Genomic DNA, 20,531 nt, shown 5'->3' on the forward strand with positions numbered 1-20,531 from the left:
TTCAAATTTTCTTTGAACTCTTCCCCTTTTGTTCTCTCTGGCTCCCCATCCCCACTCCTGCCCAAACCTCTGTTGGTTAATATAATCTCCGCTCAAATGAACATTTGGGGATTTTGCTTAGCACTAAAAGGGGGTGAGGAGGTAAAGCCGTTAGGCCTTTAAAGGGCAGGAACATTGAATTACAAGAAGAATGTGTAGCTCCCGTAGAGAAGAGAGAATGGATATTTTCCTAGTTTGGACTAAAGATTCTAGGGGAGAGAGAATTTATAAATGCAGTGTTCTTTTCCTATTACCTTAGGAGCTGATAAGTTAAAGAATAATCTGAACTCTAAATAATCGTTAGTACTTCAGGGTAGATTCCAGGATAACAGACTGAGAAGAGATTTCTTTAGCTTTTCTTTGTCCTCTAAAAGTAGTGTGAAGAGAGTTTCTACATAAATTAGTCTTTTGGAATCAGTTTAAGAAGTAAATTTGGATAGCCTGTCCTGGGGGAATCTCTCCCCTTGGTTTTCTGAGCATATGCAGTAACGCTGGCATGACTACTATACTACTTATGTATGAGCTGAGTCTCTGCTGCTCATTCTTGGATGAAAAGAGTAGGTGTGGCTAATGCAGTACTGAGGATAGTACCTTGCTTTAAGCAAGAAACTTTCCAAGAAAGTTACATATACATTTTTATAAATGAAATTCTTCATCCCCTTGAATTAGAAAATTTCAGTAATGCTTTTAAGAATGTTTTTATTGCTGTCTTTTGTTTTTACATCACCTACATTTCCCACTGTCTCCTCACCCTCTCCCAGGGAGCCATCCCACTTAATAAAGAATAAAAATAAGGAAGAAAAAAGTTCAGTGAAACTAATCATTGTTCTCTATCCATTAACTTCTAGCTCTGCAAAGAATTTGAGGGAGATGGCTTCTAGTATCTCTTTATTTGGTCTAAGCTTGACTAATGCCTTATCTTCATTTCTGATTCATTATCGTTACAACATTTTAGTTTTGAATTTTTCTGTCTCCTTTATACCATTTATTCCTCTTAAAATTTTTCAGATTAATAATTTTTAAAAACCACTTAAATGATAAGAGTGATATTTGGTGAGTACTCAATCATATTATGAATATATGTAAGTTGGGCTTTTAATATTGGTTTTTCTTAAAATAAGACTTACCTGTTTGGGGAAAAGTTCTAAAGAAACAATTATTGCAATGGCCACTAGATGGCAGACCATCAGTGGCTGTTAAAATAAGTCAGAGTGGGAAAATAAATATGGAAATGGGTTAACACAGTCCATTCAAATTTTGTTTCACACACACACACACTGTTATTAACTACCACGACTTTAATCAATTAAAAGACATTCTTGCTGAGGAGGAGGCGGGGCAGTTCTAGTATAATTACCTGCATCTTTTAAATTCTGTTACTCTACCCCAAGGTCTAATGACATAATGAAGAATTTAAAAGAACAAATGTCATAAAACGGAATCCAAACTTCTTGGCCTCAGATTGAAAACTAATAAAAATGTTTTCCACTAAAGCTAGAATAATCAAATGTGTTTGATGCCAATATCTTCAACATCCAAAAACCTTGAATGGGACTTAAAATTAAATAATTTTTTCAGTGACTACAATGGAAATGAGATGAGAAATAGATCGGTTTCACAGGACACACCTCAGATAAAAGGACTATGTTTCAGTTGGTGCAATATTCTTTTAAGGCTTCATATTTTTAAAGACTTGAGTAAAACTAAAAGTTGATACAGTTGTAACTTGGAAGTGTAAAGATGGTGGGAGTTGTGAAGTAGGTGCCTGTAAGAATAAATGATGTTATCAATATATTTCATTGAGATCTAGCCTCTTAAAAATTGAAATCAGGAAAGGGGCTGTTAACTCAGTAGTTTTGTCATTCTTGTGGTGTAGAGTAATTCTACCATGGATAAATACTGGTCTGGTACCAGTTCCCTTAAGTAGTCACCAGGATATACTTTAGGGATCATATTTCTTCTCTTTGGCTAAATTGGCTCTGTGCTTGCTAGTATAAATCTGTGATTGAGTCTGTTGTGAGTCCAGAGACCTTGGGTGTTAGTTTTAATTCTACACTGAGTTGCTGTATAAAGTTGTCCCTTTTTTGTGTCACTGGTACTTGTTAGAATGATACCCATGACTAGAATATGGCTCTGGAAAGGCATAACTTAGTTAACAGAAACAAATAAGGTAAAAGGAGGGGAGAGGGAGCAAGGAGCTATATTGTATATAGTATTATATTTAAGAAGCTATATTCATGTGGAATAATTTAGGAATCAGGTGGAAAGCATGGTAGAGAGCACTTTTGCGAAGATGAAAGCAGAAATAGAAGTGATATTGTCATTAGAATATATTACAGACTACTTAGACGGAAAGAAGATAGATGAAAAGTTTTGGAAAGAGATCACAAGCTGAGGGCAGAGGTATGCTGTAGTCACTCGGTAGAGGTGTGTGTGTGTGCGTGAGCGTGAGCACACACGCACAAGCTCTCTACCCAGATCCTCTCGTCTTCTGAACTTCTGTTTCTAAGGCACCACACATTTTTCTAGGTGTTATCCTTGACTCTTCGTTCTCCTTCATCTTAACCAGTTAGTTGACAAAGCTTGCCCTTTCTACCTTCCCAGCATCTTTTACAGCAGGCTACTCCTTTCTACTCATATAGCCACCACCTTAGATTAAGCCCTCATTTCCCTTGTCCCAGAAGATTGCAACAGCCTTCCAGTTGGTTTCCTGCCTTAAACATTTCTCTAGTCCATCCTTTCCAAGTGCTAGATGACTACTTGTCAATTTTGTTGTAGAGGGTATACTTATTTAGGTATGTCTGAAATTAGGTGACCCATGGGGTCCCTTCAAATTCTGAGATTAGGTGATTTTCCAAAGCATTTCTTTTTTTTGGGCTTGAGGCCTCCCCACTGTGCAAAATGAACCCCTTGATACCTGTCTTCCTTTCTCAGGAGAGCCTTTATGACTGTCCCCACAAGATCTTTTCAAAATAAACATCTGTGAGTCTTAAGTGGGATGTCTGTATGGTACTTTGAGCCCATTTAAAGAAAAGAAGTTACACATGCAGTTTTAGCTAAAGTTCAAGTTCACTGACTAGCCCAATGGATATTTTCAAATGCCCCTCACTTTAGCCTTGGATCTGGCTCAGGCTTTGGCTTTTGTGGTCAAATCATAGGCCCTCTGGAAATGGTATTTGGACTAAGTCTGTCTCATGGACCAGAGCTTGCTGCACCCTGATATTAAGCCGCAAGGTAGGTCTGTTGTTCATTGAACTTGTGGCAGGAGGGATATTTAATCCTTTTTTGGGTATGTATGCATAGTCACACATATGCTCATGAAACAGGATCAAAAGAGTTTTCCTGTGGATGTTTGTGTACGGAGGGAGGCATATGTGTCTGTAAAGGTGTGAGTTCTTATATATCTAATTATTTTAAGGTCTTTTGTCAGTGGCAGGAGGAGATAGAGGCTTCAGTTTGAAATGTTTAACACATGGTAGAGATAGTTAAAGATCAATTTAGTTCAACAAATATTTGTTAAATTGCTACTATACAAAAATGAAAATAAATAGCCCTTCCCCTCAAGAAGTTTACTTTCCACTAGGGAGATACACCATTTATACCAACAAGTAAATGCAAAGTAATTTCAAAGAGAATCAAAAAGTGCCAATCTAAAAGCCTCATGTTCTTTGAAGGAAGTTAGGACTTTTGAGGCACAAGTGAGGAAGGTATGCATTCCAGCCATAGGGGATGGGTCACTTGTGGAAACAGAAAGATGAGGGAATCTTGTACAGGGAATAGCCAGAATATCAGTTTGACAGGAATGGAAAGTGAGTGAAAGGGAATAAAGTGAAATAAGAAAGAAAAAGTAGGTGAGAGCCTACCTTTGTGGAGGGTTTTAAAGAATAGGCTGGTTAAGAACAGATCTTATTTTGAGTGTGTGAGGGCCCATCTTTCATCCTTCCTATTTTCTCAATAATTAGGATTCATGATGACTCTTGAAAAACATTGATAAGTGTGGGTTAGTGGATTTTGCCTTCTTCTTTGTTTTAGAAATAAAAGAAGGATATTTAATAACATAACTGATAGCTACTTAGAGGAATTAGACATTAGACATTTGGGGGCTTCTGTGTGCTGTAATACAACTGAAGTCAGCCCTTTGTGACCTTTATATTGAGTTCCTTCTGTGGTTTTCCTTAGAAGCAAAAGCCTCATTTCCAGTTAGCTGTTGCTCAGTCAATGAGCTGCTGAATATCCTATATCCTTTGAAAGGTGATTGAAAAGTGAATAATTTACATGGTAATTGAGTGAGCATTAATCGGCTATAATTAGATGAATCTCTAGAGTAACTGGCATCTATATGCTGCATCAGAAGCCCTGGGAATTAGTGATTTACCCTCACTACAGTATAATCTCAGTTGCCGAACCTCAGGGTAGAGAATCAAGGAACTGCAAGCTCCTCTACAGCTACAGGTTGAAAAAGTGTAACGACCACTGTATATTTCAGTGCAGCTTGTTTTTTTGGCCATGTTACATATCCAAGATGGCTCTCTAATTTTAAGCAAATAGTGGAAATAACTATCTACTGTCAGCTATGTAGTCAGGTGGTACACTGGACCTGGAGTCAGGAAGATCTGAATTCATATCCAGCATGAGACACCAGCTGTATGAAAGTGGGCACAATCTGCCTCAATTTCCTCCTCTGCAAAAATGGAGATGGTGATGGTACCAGTTACTTCCTAGGTTTATTGTGAAGGTCAAATGAATTAATATTTGTAAAGTGCTTTAGCAAACCTAAAAAAAAATGTACTATTATTGTAGCTCAAAAGAATAAAGTAGAAAGACAGAAAAATGAATGGTCAGCCTAAAATTTCCAGGCTTCTTAAAGTGTGTATACTACACACAAAATTTGAGTTTAGGAAAGTGTCAAGCAAAATTGTCCAGATCACTAGTGACGTGGAAAAAAAATTTCCAGTGTGAGTCAACATAAAATATGTGGCCCTTTTTGGTTATTTTGAGCCACAGGGGATTAAACTAGACCTGGAGACAGAAAAAAAAAATGCTTCAACTTTTGGTATTTGGACACATTTTAAAATGTGTGTTTGTTGGCTCAATTAAATTTGGCAAGTAGGAGTGATATGAGCCAGCCTACAGAACACTGTCTTCAGCCCCTAATTTAGGTATTGGTATATTGGGTTACGGAGTAAAAATGAATAGAATACACTTTTAAAAAATCCCACAGAATCATTTTTGTGCCAGGCACAGTACTGATGGCTGGGTTTGTTCATGTGTCCTGAATTTATTTTACTTTAACATACTTGGTGATGAATCTTTCTGGGTTTTTGGAGTTAAAGGGAGCTTTCATGATTGGCTGAGAAGGAGTCATGGGATCAGGCCTCACCCAAACTAAAGATGCTTTAGCCTTCTGCTGCAGTACATTTTAGGACAAAAAGTCTTGGAAAAGTATGAAAATAGAGACAGACGTGTTTAGTTTGCTTTGGAAAAAGGAAAAGTTTTCCCTCTCAAGTTGCTTGCTGTGGGACCTTATCCCAAAGCTGCCTAAGGTTATTTTTCTGCATAAACACCAACAATCACTCTCAATGCTAAGATGCTCTCACAGCGGTTCCCTTTCTTATTTATGAAAGCTTACTTTCTAGGAAATGTTTTAGATTGATGCCTCTATTTCCAGAATCCTGAGTGATTGGAGCAACTTGAGGCTGTTGCATGATAGGTGGTATAGGGACTTTAGCCGAAGATGTCTGTTCTTGTGACTTAATCATTTTTCCCGGAGGGAATAGAATCCCTCCCCTTGGAAGCCAGCCTCTGCCAATATAATGTTCCTATCTGGCAGCTGGAGAAAAGCTGTTTAAGGAATTCATGCATTAATGATCTTTGGCCTTTTGGTGTCTGGCATCTCTATAAAAATATGTGCACAATACCCTGCAATGATGGTCATGCGTTTAAGTAGCACTGTGGATTATTTAGATGGAGGGTGAAAAGAATACTGACATCAACGTGTATCTCTCAATGGCTTTCTTGTTCCTTAATGTGAAATTGATCAGTGGTGAGTACATTTTATAAATAGGAGCTAGAGCTGTAAGAGAGAGTTATGGGGTTCAGGAGATTGGATTGATGGTTGCCTTTTAAATTTTTTTCAATTAACAAGTATTTGTTTTATTTTTCTCACCTCCCTTCCACCTCCCTCCCACTCCCATTGGAAAAAATGAAAGCTGAAACCCTTGTAACATGCATAGTGAAGTAAAACAACTACTCACATCTTTGCCTCTTTTTAACAAGATAATAGATAGGAAATAGCTCTTATATGCCTTGATGGCATATTGGATTCTCTAGTTTCTTAGTTCCTTGTCTTATAAAGTTATTTCTTGGGTGACATACTACCAATCATCGGCCAGAACAGCATTCCGTAAGACTGGTGCCCTGACCTGTCTAACTGCAGAGGCAAGCCCATATGCTGCTCTTCTGCTGTCCCTGCAGAGATCAAACATATTTGGGAAAGTAAGGCTGCTGTGCTATCAGCTACAGTTTAGATTTGATTGGGGAAGCATATTTCTCTCCTTTAAAAAAAAAAAACTTTCACTACACTCTGATAGGTTCTGTCAAAAGAGAGGTTTATGGGATACCAGCTGCTCTTTAAGGAACATAAAGTGTGAACCTCCAGAGGGCTGTGACTTCAGATGCCATCCTCAGCCCCACCCCAGATATTGAAAAGCGAATGCCATATGCTGATTGAAGACATGGGAGAGGTCCTTCAGTTAGCTTTGGACACTAGAGTGCTGTGACAGAGCCAGGCTGCCTTTCTACCTTAGCTTCAAAAAATTTGCCAGTCATCTCCCTAGGAACTGCCACTACTATCAGTAGGGCAGTCATAGAAGATACTAAAGAAAAGAGAATGGTTAAGGGAAGAACACAGGCGTTGGAGTTGAGGTAGAAATTGTGGGAGAGAATGTAGGTTGACCACTTCACCTGTATGTCACCAGGAGTCTCTGGTCTTTCAGGTAAGGGTGATGGAGACTGGACCTGTGAATTCATTAGAATAGGGAGTTCCTCAGTGAGGCAACTCCTTCCACCAATGCAGGTCAGCACCTTCTCTGCAACCTTGTAGTTTTAGAGTTGCTTAGAACATTTAAGAAATTTGAATGCCTTGCCCACGTTCTCATAGCCAGAATGTCTCAGGGATGAAACTTGAGCCCAGATCTTCTGGAATAGTTAAGTGGTGTAGCACATAGAATATTGTCCCTGGACTCATCTTCCTGAGTTCTAATCTGGCCTCAAACACTAGCTGTGTGACCCCTGGGGAAGTCACTTTAACCTGTTAGCTCAGGCAAACCAGTCCACTATTTTTGCCAAGAAAACCCCCAATGGGGTCACGAAGACATGACTGAAAACAACTGTGCACATGTACTTTCTGGCTCTGAGGCTTGCTCTATTATACTAGACTATGTTTTCAAATAGGTAATTAAACAATAACCTATAATAGAAACTGTTTACAAGTTTTTTTTTTCTTTCACCTTATCCTTATTCAACTTATCAATTTGTTCTTTCAACTGCTCTTCCACTTTTCTTGTTAGAATATGCCACTGGCTCCAAAGTATGCTGAATATACCTTCCCCCCCCTCCCGTTTAGAAAGCTACATAATGATCCAGCTGATTGGTGCAGCTTGGGCTGAGAAGCTAAAGAGAAAAGGGATGTGAGCTTGGTGCAGAGGCTTAATAGAATGAGAAGGGATTGCCAGGCCTTTTTCTCCATAGTGCTGGGGGAATTTGGGTTTGCTGCTGCTGAAAAGGGCACTGGATTAGAAGTCAGAAGACCTAGCTTCTAGAATTTAGCTCTGTGACCTCAGGGAATTTATGTAATCTCTTTATGTCTAAGTTAATTTATAAAATGGGGACTATCTCCTAGCTATGTAACAGGATTTTGTGCCTCTTTCTCTATGCCTATATCTATCTCTATTGGCCTATAGATAGCTATAGATAGAAATAGATACTTATAGTGGTATATCTAGGTGGTAGATATAGCTATAGAGATGTGTAGATTTGAATATAGAGATATACTGTGGGGTTAGAAGGTGGTGTTTATTAAAGTGGCCTTCTCACCTAGTACTTATTCAGGGTGTATGTCTTAGGAAGATAACTGTGGGAGGAGCGAGCAAGAGGGTATTGAGTGGAGAAATACCAAAGAAGAGAAATCTGGAGGTCTTGGATTTGCAAGTATGGAGAAGTTTCCTAGCTCCTAAACTTATTTGTGGGATAGAGTGCTAGATCAGAAGTAATAATAGTTTCATCCTTCTATTAGGCACTCTCTGAGCAGTTTTGTTTTTGTTGAGTCATTTTCAGTCGTGTCTGATTCTTCATGACCCCATTTAGGGTTTTCTTGGCAGAGATGCTAACTAGAGTGGTTTGCCATTTCCTTCTCCAGCTCATTTTACAGATGAGGAAACTGAGGCAAACAGGGTGATGTGACTTTCTCAGGGTCACACAGCTAGTGAGTGTCTGAGGCCAGATTTGGACTCAGGAAAATGTCTTCCTGACTGCAGGCCTGGCACTCTCTTCACTGTGCCACCTAGCTGCCCTTTGCTGAGCAAAGTGACCCTTTGTATCCCTTTTTACAAATATGCCTGTGGTCTATAGGCCTGCTTCTCACTGGACTGTGCATTCTCCTTTATTTGGGTTGGATAATCCAGGCTGGCACTCTTATAGGTATGTATTTTTTGATATTTTCTTGGAGGACATTAAATAAGAATGGAGACCACTTCACTTAGTCGTAGGCAGTCTTGCTTAGCTGGCACCAAGGGTCATGTGTCTATTGCTCTTTCCCTCTCTCACCTTACCTCTTTCCTCTTCCCTCCCTCCTCTGTTTTTTTTTTCTGTGCCCCACCCCCATCACCTGACAACAGGGTAGAAGTGCAAAAAAAAACAAACCAACCCCATGGGCTCTTTTTATGTAATAAAATGATTGAGCTGCCTTCATAATTGTAGTGTTGTATTTAAGACCATACAAATGGTACTTGTAGAAGTAATGAGCTGGGGACATTTAAAGAACAAATAGTGCAAATTTACGTTACAATTTTATATTACTTTATGGTATGCAAAGCATTTTCACATCTCATTTGATTTTTGCCAGCAACCCTGTGTAGTAGACACTATTCCCATTTTACAGATGAGGAAATTGAGACTTATAAAGGTAAAATGGCTTGCCCAATATCATGCTTCTAGTGAATGGAACCAGGTCTAGTATACAGGTATCTTTATTTATGTTAATACAGTTTAGTGGAATCTTTCTGGGCTGTGTTACTTTTCATTTAAAAGAAAAGGCAGAACTTGATAACGCTTCCAATTCAGGCCTGGTCAGTCAGTCGATCAATCAGTAAACATTTAGTAAGTGTCTGCTATCTTTCAGGTACTGTGTTAAGCTGGGGGTACAAATACAAAAAGAGAAAGCCAGTGCCTTCCCACAACAAGCTTATGATCTAATTGGGGAAGACAGCATACTGGAGGAAGCTGAAAGGGGATGGGGAAGGGGGGAAAAGTTCCGAATCATACAGCCACATGAGAAATGAGACATTCCAAGTGAGCTCTTTCCTCCAACATTAGGGATTGAAGGTAATGATGAGGTGGAGTGCCAGAGTTGTTGGGATATTGCAAGATAATGAGTTTTCCCCAATAATGAGCAGCTTGGGGCATGCTGGGAGAGTTAAAGAACTCCCGAAGTAGAACAGCTAGGTGAGAAATGAAGACTTGACTGACATCTGAGAGCCACCCAGATGGGAGAAGCTCATCCACAGGTTGGCTGCCAAGGTGGTGAGTTTTTGGGTACAGTGCCTCTGGGAGACCTTCTGAGTCTGCCCCTGTGGAAACAGTGTCCACTGTGATGGGAGTATTTGGCTCATTGGTATGCTTTTTTGAAATAAGCAAATTGATCAGCATATAACTATATTGATCCCTCCCCTCTTCTCCCTCCATCTTTCTGGACAAACTAAAAGGTCTCCAGGTTTCTGGTGGTTCCACTGCAGTGGGCTGCATAGCTAAAGTGGTTATACAAGGCCCTTTGGGTCAGTAGTAAGACTAGGGGATTTTTGGAGCCCAGTTTGCTCAGTCCCCACCTGAAATCCATACTCTTTGTCAGGTGGCAGGGTTTTGAGGAAGTAGATAAGATATCAGTATCCAGATCAGAAAATTGGGACCTGGGGTGTGTCAGATAAAGGCAGGAAACCCCTTTTTGGGTGCTCCAAGCTTAGCTACAGCAGCAGGAAGAGAGCAGTGTATGCTGGTGAGTCAGAGGGCTTGGAAATTAGAGTTGTCAGTTTGTGAGCATGTGGGATTTGTGTAAGTTTACTCCTTTTGTTTCTTTCAGCAATACTCCAGTCTTTGGAAACACAAATCTGGCAACCAGACCTTCCACATGGTCTAATCTCTTGTGTTTTGAGTTGACAAGGCAGATCTACCAGTTGCTTCCCATGTGTGATATATGCTCCCACTAAATAACCTCAGATTTCAAAACTACTAAGTTTCCAATCTAATAGTGTTTGTACAGTGTACTTAACCACCTTCTCCCCATGCCCCCACCCCACAGAAACAAGGCTTTCTACACCAAAAAACCATTTAGTTTTTTATTCTGACTTCAGAAACCTGGGAAAGATAGAACCTTTTCAATCATCTGGTAGAAGACATGTATACCCATGTTTCTGGTCTTATAATTTCATAGCAGGAGGATGAGGGAAGACACTGCGATGTGATTAACTTGGAAAAGGAGTTACTCTAGTCTTTATTTTAAACTTATTTTGTACTTAAGAAAGCTGTCCATAAGAAATACAAATAAAGCTGTGTTTATCCAGGCATTTCTTGAAGAGGCTCTCTTTCCAGGAAATAATGAAGTTACAATCTTGTACAGAAAGTAGGTTTTCCTTTTTTGAATCATGTCAAAGTTGAGCTTTTGCTTATGAGTGGTACAGTTATTTTGACCCCTGAGGAGGATTGAGCTAATTTAGACACTAATTTAGCTCTAATTAAATGGGATTCCTCCTTTTTCATCAAGTACCTGTTTGTTCCCCATCCAGTTAAAAGAGCAAGTTCTAGACATGGCATTCTGAAAGGGATGCTTTGAGTGGCTGCATTTAGCACAGAGGTTGGGACCTTTTCAGAACTGGGGTGTATCGATTACTGGTACCCATCTTGACAGAGTAGACTAGGAGCGTAGAGAAATTGCCCCTGTCTCCCATATCTTACTACTTATAGATACATGTAGATATGCCTGCTGTGCCTATTTACCCTGCCTGCTTTAGTATGTATTACTTTAATCAGAAGCCTTTTTAACACCTACCAGAGATTAGCCACCCGGGAATTGGGGGATGGGGTGGAGGAACAAAGCCTAGGGGTTTTTGGACTGGAGTGGGATCCTATGATGGGGGGCTTTGAGCCATAGGGTGGTTGAGAGCACTGTGTGGAAAGGGGAAGACAAACAGTAACTTGAATATTCCCCAGTGCCCTGGCAGGGACTTCATGCCAGTGAACATGATGATCTCACCTGTCTGAATTTATAAATAGCCAGATTCTGTATGGCTGTAGACAGTTCTTTTTCTTCCTCTGTGCCCCACCCCCTCCCACAAGAAAGAAATACAGAATATTTAAAGAGAGCCTATCAGATAATCCTTGTAGTTGAAACCTTTTGGCCTTTTTGTTGCTTTGCAGACTAAAGCCCAGATGATATCCATACATGCTGCAGAGTTGGCACATTAGTTATTTCCTCTGGAATATTTCTAGGTTGGAGTACACTTCCTTGATGAATTCTACACATGATGTTACAGGAGGAATTTTAGAAATTTCCTTTATTAATTCTTGTAGCGTACTGTAGCCACTGAGAGAAGAACTGCATTTACAAGGTAAAGCAGCAGAGATGTTCTGCAAACAGATGTGGTAATTGGTATAAACAGTCAGTATCTCATGATTTGCTTGTTACCTTGTTGAGGAAGAACAGTATACCTATCAAGATTCCATGAGTCCTTAGAACACTACTTGTCTTTCAGATTTCATGCTGTGTTTTTCGCATACATAGAGACAACTGATTCTTCAAATTGTTTCCAGGTGGTTTGTTTTCATCGATGGAATGTTGAGGCACGCTGGCCAGCATCAGAGAGGCTGTCCATTCAGAAGGGGGCCGCTGTAAAGGCTGGGCCACCTGCACCATGGGCCAGTGTGTCACCAAATGCAAGAATCCGTCATCTACACTAGGCAGCAAAAACGGAGATCGGGATCCCAGTGGCAAATCCCACAGTAAGCGCAGTGGGAGCCACCGAGATGACCACACACCAACTTGTGGGAAGCCTGGTGGAGACATCCTTGTCAATGGGACCAAGAAGGCAGAGGCAGCCTCAGAGTCATGTCAATTTCCAACATCATCTGGAGATGCCAGGAGGGATCCTGAGTCCAACACTGAGGAGTCATCCCTACAGAGGATGGAAGAACTATTTAGACGTTATAAGGATGAGCGGGAAGAGGCGATTTTGGAGGAAGGCATGGAACGGTTCTGTAATGATCTGTGTGTTGATCCCACAGAATTTAAAGTACTGGTCTTGGCTTGGAAATTCCAGGCTGCTACTATGTGCAAGTTCACAAGGTTAGTTGGAAGTACTTTTTGTTTGGGTTACAGGGTGGGGAGGGACTAAAGGGAGCTCCTGTAGAAAGGCAGAAGGAAGAACTGAAATCGGATGGGGGAGATCTAGACTCAAGTTTGGTTCTTTTTCTCCTGGCCCTAGGGTCATAGGTAAGTCATTTTACCATTTTATCTCAGTGATTTCCTCAAATTGGTAAGAGACTTAGGAGTGAAGATTAATGAACTCATGCTGTTCTCTCCAATGCAAATACATGCATCTTACCCTTTAAAGTTCCTCAGATAGGAGAAATTCTCAAAAATTAAGTCAATAGAGTCTAATTTGTCACAGGTCTACAAAGATGGAATAAATGGTGCTCAGTTCTGTGTTGGTCTTTTTCCCAACTGCCATACTTTTTATTTAATGTTCTCTAATTTCGAGCACTGATCGTTATCAGCTATGCCGAGAGGTGGTACAGTGGCTAGATAGAGTGCTGGGCCTGGAGACAAATCTGGCCTCCGATGCTCATTAGCCACATGGCCCGTGGCAACTCTCTGAACTGTGGAATGGGAGTAATGATAGCACCCATCTCCCAGGGTCGTTGAGATAATCATCGTAAAGTGCTGGGTACGGGGCCTGGCACATAATAGGTTCTTGATAAACCTCCCTCCCTCCCTCCCTTTCTTTCTGTCCTTTCCTGCTTCCCAAGGTCCCCAGACTAAGGGCGCTTTCAACTCTTAAATCTCTGATCCGAGAATGAGCAGTTTATCTGTAGTTACTGAAAGGGAGAATGGCCACATTTTGTTCTGTGGTTCCTGGAGATGATTTCTCCTGAGAGCTGTCACTGGTCGTGGTAGACTGACTTCATGCCCCTTTAGGGGTGGGGATAACTACAAAAGGACACCCTCTATCCCCAGGATATCCATAATGGTTCTTGCCATGCTCTCCTGTTCATGATATTCCTCTGGGATATGGGACTGTTCCCTGTACTAAAGTGTACTGAAGGACTTCCTCACAATACTAATTCCACACCTAACCCTTCAGGGGACCTAAGTGAAAATGCAGAATCATTCCTTTTCACATCAGAGGCTCTGAATTCATTGGTCTTTCAGTTGCCAGGGAGCAAACACCTAGCGAACAAGATCTTGGCCATGGTGGCTCTTCTGACCATCTCTGTGATGGAAACCCACTACCTATCTGACTGTTTCTTCAGCCTGAACATCATCCAAGAGCTCTCTCCTTTGCTCTTTTCTCTCTTTCTGACCTCATCAGTCCCCACGGATAGTTAGCATGTCTATTTAGATGACTCCTGAGTCTGCATAGATAGCCTTTGTCTTCTGCTCTCCAGACATTTCCACTGTATTTTAACTTCCCTATTTCTGTCAAGAGTGCCACTGTCCTTGTCACCTAGGTTTGAAACCTTGCTCTTCACTTTCTCTAGTCAGTTGACAAAACCTATCTCACATACGTCCTTTTCTCTCCACTCACACAGCCACTGCCTTAAATCAGCCTGTCGGTCACTGAGCATTTATGAAGCGTTGTGCCGGGCACTGGGGATTCAAAGAAAGGCAAACAGTAGGCCTTCCTTTCAAGGTCACAGCCCTTGGTGACTTCTTGCCTGAACTATGCTATAGCCTCCTTATTTGTCTTCCTACTTTCACTTTGTCCTCTCTGCAATCCATCCTCCACACAGCTGCTAAATTGATCTTAAAAATGCATGTGTGACCATGTCATTGCCCTGCAGAAGAATCTTCGGCAATTTATTGTCTCTAAGATGAAGTAAAAATGCTTCTGTTTGCCCTTTAAAGCTCTTCCCTATCTGACTCCAACCTGTCCTTCCAGGCTGATTTCATGGTACTCCCTCTCCAGCACATTCTATTCCAAACAAACTGACTTACTTGCTATTCCTCATATATAGTATTCTATCTCCCATCTCTGTCAGACTGACCTCCACTTTGGGAATGCATTTCTTTCTCACTTCTGCTTCGCAGAAACCTGTAATTCAGCATTTAGCTTTCTTGATGCCTCCTACCCCCTTCCCCATTACTGCGTGTTTATTTTGTATAGAATTTGATTTGGTTTTTATCTGTGTGTATTTTATTTCTGCCTTGCATAGAGGGCAGGGACTGCTCTGCTTGGGTTTTGTATCCTCATCCCCTCTTGCTTAACAAATGTACATTGAATGAAATTGAGCTCTGTCTTGAATTGATCCTTTAATGGAAAATCTGAATGTGTTTTGATGCCTTTTTTTCTACTTTTCTTTATAGGAAGGAGTTTTTTGAGGGCTGTAAAGCCATAAGCGCAGACAGCATTGATGGGATTTGTGCTCGCTTCCCCAGTCTCTTAAATGAAGCCAAGCAAGAGGATAAGTTCAAGGATCTCTACCGCTTTACATTTCAGTTTGGCCTGGACTCTGAAGAAGGGCAGAGGTCACTGCATCGGGAAATAGCCATTGCCCTTTGGAAGCTTGTCTTTACCCAAAACAACCCCCCTGTATTGGACCAGTGGTTACACTTCCTAACAGAGAATCCCTCAGGAGTCAAGGGAATCTCCCGGGACACATGGAACATGTTCCTAAACTTTACTCAGGTGATCGGACCCGACCTCAGTAACTACAGTGAAGATGAGGCCTGGCCTAGTCTCTTTGATACCTTTGTGGAGTGGGAGATGGAGCGAAGGAAAAAGGGAGAGGAATCAAAATGTCTGACGACTTCAGACACAGAGAGCCTGTGTCATGAGGAGCAGACTTACCAGTATGTGTAAGCAGCTGTGACAGAACCATCCTTCAGCCAGTGGAGAACTTGGAACTTTCTGGAAATTACTGAGGATCCAGATATTTTCTACTTTACACCTTTCTCTGCCTTGTATTTGAAAGGGCTCTAAAATGCTGTATCATGTTTTAGGCACTTTCTTCATTTTTTGGTTATTCTTTTTAAACATTTTTTTTTTGGTCCTGAAATATTTGACCCTGGCTACATGTTGTGTAATTTTTTTTAAAGCCTTCAGATAGAATGAGTCTGCCATTTCTTGCACAATTTAGATTTTTTTGGGGGGTGGGGAGGGTTAGGTTGAATTAACATTACAAAATGATACAGTGCCAGATCTCAGTTTTGCATACGACATTTTTCAGGGCAGGTCTGTACTGTGTGTAGTGCTGTTTACATGGTTGAATTTAGGTTGTAATAATTATTTTACAAGATTTACACAGAGTTGAATAGCAGTGTTAACTGTTAACCACTTTGCGTTAATTCCCAGACAATTTGAAGCTCTAAAAACAAAGGAAAACAATTTGCCGTCTGGTGAAATCCTATTTTAAGCTAATTCATTAGAAACCCTAATTTTTTCTTCCTGTTCTTTCCTTCCTTCACCCATCGCATTACATAGTTTATTCATCGACATGCTGTGCCTGTCATTCAAGTGAGCGGTTTCTAATACATTGTACTGAAAACCACTTAAGCGTCAGATGCAGAGAAAGCAGTGCTACCTCAGTTTTGCTGGAAGTAGACCTCTTTGATAGTTTTCTGTGTTTGATGAAGTTGCTGTATTTTCATGTTCTAAGTGGAAATACTTTTTTTTTATTTGACTCGGAGCCAAAGGTTCTGTTCCCCATGGTTGGCAAACTCCGTGCCCACTGGCCAGCTAACTTGAAGGAAAACTGTGGTATGGAGCTCTGCTTGAATTTTTGTTTTGATCTCTCAAGTAACATCAGCTTACTTGTCTGGCAAGTGCAGGAAGCCCGGGTTGGCCTCAGTGCTGCCAAACAAATGTTTGAAAGTGTGTTTAATGGTTAAACTCTTATGCCCTCTCCCTTCTTGCTGCAGCAATGTTGTCACCTGACCCAGTGAGTTATTTATTATCTTTTTTTTTAATGTTGGGCTCATTTGGGGTGACGTGATGACTGTTGAGGTTTACATAAATTTCCCTCCCTCTCCTCTGAGATTTCTTAGGTTCATTGCTTGTTTAAACTGGTTTGTAAAAGGGGAAGCAGCCTGTAGGGTGCAGAGTGTGTGGGGGGAGGTGGGAGTGTGGAATGAAGGAGGCTTTTTAAAGGCTGTTGATGGAGCCTTTGAATTCTGGAATCAGAATCTGGACCATTTTCATAAAAGATGGGATGGATTCTTGTAGCTTTTTCCTTGCCCAGAACATAGTACTGGTGGATCTTTATGATATATTGGGGTAAACCTTAGGGTAACTAATCTCCCAGACAGGGCCATGAGGAACTGGTTTCTTGTCCAAACCAAATCCCAGTGGAGGGATCATCTCTTATATTTTGGTTTTAATAAATTAGTTTGGTAAGGAACAGAGGATGGCACTGGGGGGCTTAACAGTGTACAGATCTGCATCCGATGCTTTTGAACTTACTCAAAAGAGAATCTGTCAAGTGAAAACTTTTTTATGCCCTTTTATAGTAAAATTTGTTTCTTAATATTTAAGCTCATTTTCTGCCCATGTGCTGCACATCCTTTGGCTTGGGCATGTTCTGTTCATTTCTAGCTCTCACCCCCCTTTACTAGAGAGCTTGAATTTAAATCCTTGCAGGAATGATGTTTTGTGGAGTTTCTGCAGTGAATGTTTTTCTATTGAACTTAAACCCATTTTGTATTGTAACTTTTTAAAGCCCTGAACTTGACAAATTTCCCTTTTAAAAAAAAAAAAGAGAGGAAAAAAAAATCTCCATTTTAAAACTACCACAAAGTGAATAGGTGATTTTGGAAGCCTACGGTAAGACGGAAGGAAATTTGGCTGATTTCTCTGGACTAGCCACAGCTGAGCCTTGTGGCTGCTTAGCTGAGGCCAGTTTCACTGAAGGCTTTCGGTTGCCCCAGCAGGTTTGGTAGGTTTAATTGCAGTTTTAAGACTGAAAAAGTACTCCCTTTGCCTGAAAATGCTAGAGTGAAGACCAGAGGACTCTTCCCATTTCAGTGTGTTTTACAGTCCCCAGTTCTTGAAGCGCAGTCCCAGGCATTGTTCAGGCAGGCAGATGTGGTTGCTTCTAGGGGGAGCAGAGCTCATCACGTCCCACAGACAGCAGTCCAGTTGAAGGAGGGGATAAGGGAAGCCATAAGAATCCTCTAGACCTTAGAGGGATTGGATTCCTTTCCTAGCCTAAGAAGGCGGCATTCCGTATAGATGTACGGGTTTGTTTATGGGTTTGGTTTTTGTTTATTTTAAATAAAAAAAATTTTTCAGAGGAGCCATTTTTTTAAAAAAATATTTTTAATGAACCATTCGTTATAAAAAAATGTAACACAAAAGCAGTTCAGATTGCAAATGAGCCAGAAAATGGAATGTTAAGTCAAGTATGTGCTGTTCCTACCTCCCCACTTTGTGTCCCTGTTGTACAGCAAGGAGTTAAGATGTGTCTGTATTAGCTCTGGATTGATTGTGGTCATGAATAAAGTTAAGCATAGGCTGTTCTGTTAAGATCCCTTCCTCCTGGAGGTGTGGGTTTGTTGTTTCTGCTTCTTGGAAATGAAAAGTTCATTACTATTAACTCTAACATGAAATTGAGCTTGTATAATGGCTGAGTTGTTTCTATAGAGTAAGTGAAAAATAGAGTCTGTATATGCACAGCATTGGGATACTGCAAACACTGAGACACCTACATCCAGAAGTTGATGTAAGACCATGGTATTTTGGAAACCATTAGGAACTTTTGAGTGTGGCTAACTACAACGAATTAGTATACATTGGGAAACTTGCTTTTAGCAAATTGCTCCTATCCGTGAGCTAGTGTTTCCTTAGTTTACTAGGACGCTAGTATGAGAGGAAGCTTTAGCATTGGTTACTCTCTCTCTTTTGTCCCTAAGAAGTGGGACACAATCAGAATACATTGCCACCTGGGTAGTAAGATACTACTCATTTTAGGCCAAGCAGTCTGGCTTTCCTGCCTTTTTTGTGATTGTTGTACCCATGTGTGTGAGTTGAGACCAGGAATCCACACCTGCTAATTCTGATAAAGGAACATGTTTTAGCCATTAGTGATTGGAAGGCGATATGCTTGTGTTAGAAACAAATTGGAATTCAGTGGAAATAGAAATGTGCAACATCCCTTGACCCAGAAAAATCTCATTGAGATGTGCAGTCTTTTCAGTGTTATGCTTAGGAGGACATTCTAACCTCCTTTAAAAAGGAAGAGTACAACTGCAGTATTAGGCTATCTCTGAAATGTTGCTGACCTCCCAGGTGGTGGTGGTGCCAAAATTTGTTCCTGGGTACAGGGTGCTAGTAGGAGTGAGGCCTGGTTGATTTGTTTTCACAGCCTTATGCTGTATATCCAGTTTTCCTGGAAAAACAGCTGACTCTGAAGTTGAAAAGTTTGTAGTGCATTTTAGTTATAGCAAAAAATGTCTACTGGGAGTGGTGACCAACCCTGAAAGCTTTTTGCTCGAAAACAGAATAGATCCTGTACCATGGAGAAGAGCGATGTCATTGATTTGTCATATTTAAAACTTGCGTTATAGATCGATGGCATCATTGGTGGGTAGAGGAATAAAGGACAACACAAAGGGAGACCCAAATGTAAGAAAAGGGCTGGGAGCTGATTTCTGATCCATTATCTGTTTTGCTGTTTGTTCTATTTTTTTTTTAATAACTGGCAGTAGTGTTTTGAATTAGACTCTCAGTAACTGACATAGGCCTTTCCTTAGGGGAGTTTCAGCAGTGTCTTGACTGGGAAGAAGGCTGAGATTAGACTGCTGAAATCTGTTCATCTGAATCCATCAGATCCCAATAGAGGATTACTCATTTTAGCTTTCCCACAATTTATCTCCCTTGTTATGCTGTAATTGGAGCATTCAGTCGATGGTTCTCAAGTTGGCCCGGCCTCCAGGGCTGCCTTTCTTTGAGTAATGGCAGCTTTTGTCTTGAGTGTGTTTGGAACAAAACCTGATGTTGGAGCACCAGTTGATGCAGAAAGGTATGACCACAATTGAGGTAACCCTTGGGTCCTCTTTCTGATCCAGATGCTGGATGATGATGGTCTTTTTCCAGGCCTTCCTCCGTTCCTCTGAAGCCCACCCTACATTCCATAGATGATATTCTTGCCCCCTCATTTGCCCTCTCCCTGAAGAAAAGATAAAACTCACAAATCTTGGAAATTTCCAAAGGAATACTACTACGCAATTGCTGCGGTTCATTCCTGATAAATACATGATTTTTTTTTTTTTTGAGAAATTCCTTCCCAAAGCCATTGCCATCTTACCCACCCCTGCCCTGCCCCACAAATCCCTTGGGTCTATATGGTCACTCACTTCTTAACCTGTTGCACTAATGGGCACAGTTTTGTTTCAAAGGGAAATTTGAAGCAATAGGCAACAGGGCTTGGACAGATTAGTCCTGCAAACAACTTGCCTTAATCTGTTGGGTTAATTAGTTTATCACTAATGTTATAAATCCTCCACCTTTGTGTATTTTTAATGGTTTTTTGATAAGTATATCCTTTACTTCAAGGTTGTACAAACTGTTGAAAAGCTACCTTTTGTGTTTTCTGCATCGTTGCACTCTTCAAATGGCCCCTTTTTAATATGTTTGTTACCTTGTTACACATTTTGTCTTTGGTGTCTACACTATTTCTCCCCTTAAATGTATTTTATTTGAAGGTTACCTGCTGTTGAATTTAATAAATTTGTTTACTTGATTATTGCCATTAATGCAGAACAATTGGTAAAGTTGTCTTTTGAATTCTGGACTTCCAAAAGAAAAGGAGCCTGTGGGGGAAGAAGGGGAATGGCTACCAGCGGTTAAATCCTTCTCATTTCCCAAAGGTCATAGATTTAGAGTGGGAAAGGACTTAGAGGTCTCCTTGATTTTACAAAGGAAACTGAAACTCATGTAAAATGGTTTTTATCAATGTCGTAGAGGTAGTAAGTGACCAAGCTGGGCTTTGAATTCACATCTTTGACTACA

The 20,531-nt window shown here is 40.7% G+C and overlaps 1 protein-coding gene across 1 annotated transcript in view; it reads left to right on the top strand.

The window, feature by feature from the left end:
- DCUN1D3 (defective in cullin neddylation 1 domain containing 3) overlaps positions 1-20,282 on the top strand; it is a 33,152-nt gene extending 12,870 nt beyond the window's left edge. The window contains exons 3-4 of the mRNA XM_036741657.1: positions 12,118-12,649; positions 14,891-20,282. Of these exons, the coding sequence (XP_036597552.1) occupies positions 12,219-12,649; positions 14,891-15,386 (927 nt within the window). The 5' untranslated portion in view covers positions 12,118-12,218 and the 3' untranslated portion in view covers positions 15,387-20,282. The remainder of the gene's footprint in view (positions 1-12,117; positions 12,650-14,890) is intronic.
- The last annotated feature ends 249 nt before the right edge of the window (positions 20,283-20,531 follow it).

The sequence above is a fragment of the Trichosurus vulpecula genome, chromosome 1 (genome assembly GCF_011100635.1).
Source record: "Trichosurus vulpecula isolate mTriVul1 chromosome 1, mTriVul1.pri, whole genome shotgun sequence".
Classification (NCBI taxonomy): Eukaryota; Metazoa; Chordata; class Mammalia; order Diprotodontia; family Phalangeridae; genus Trichosurus; species Trichosurus vulpecula.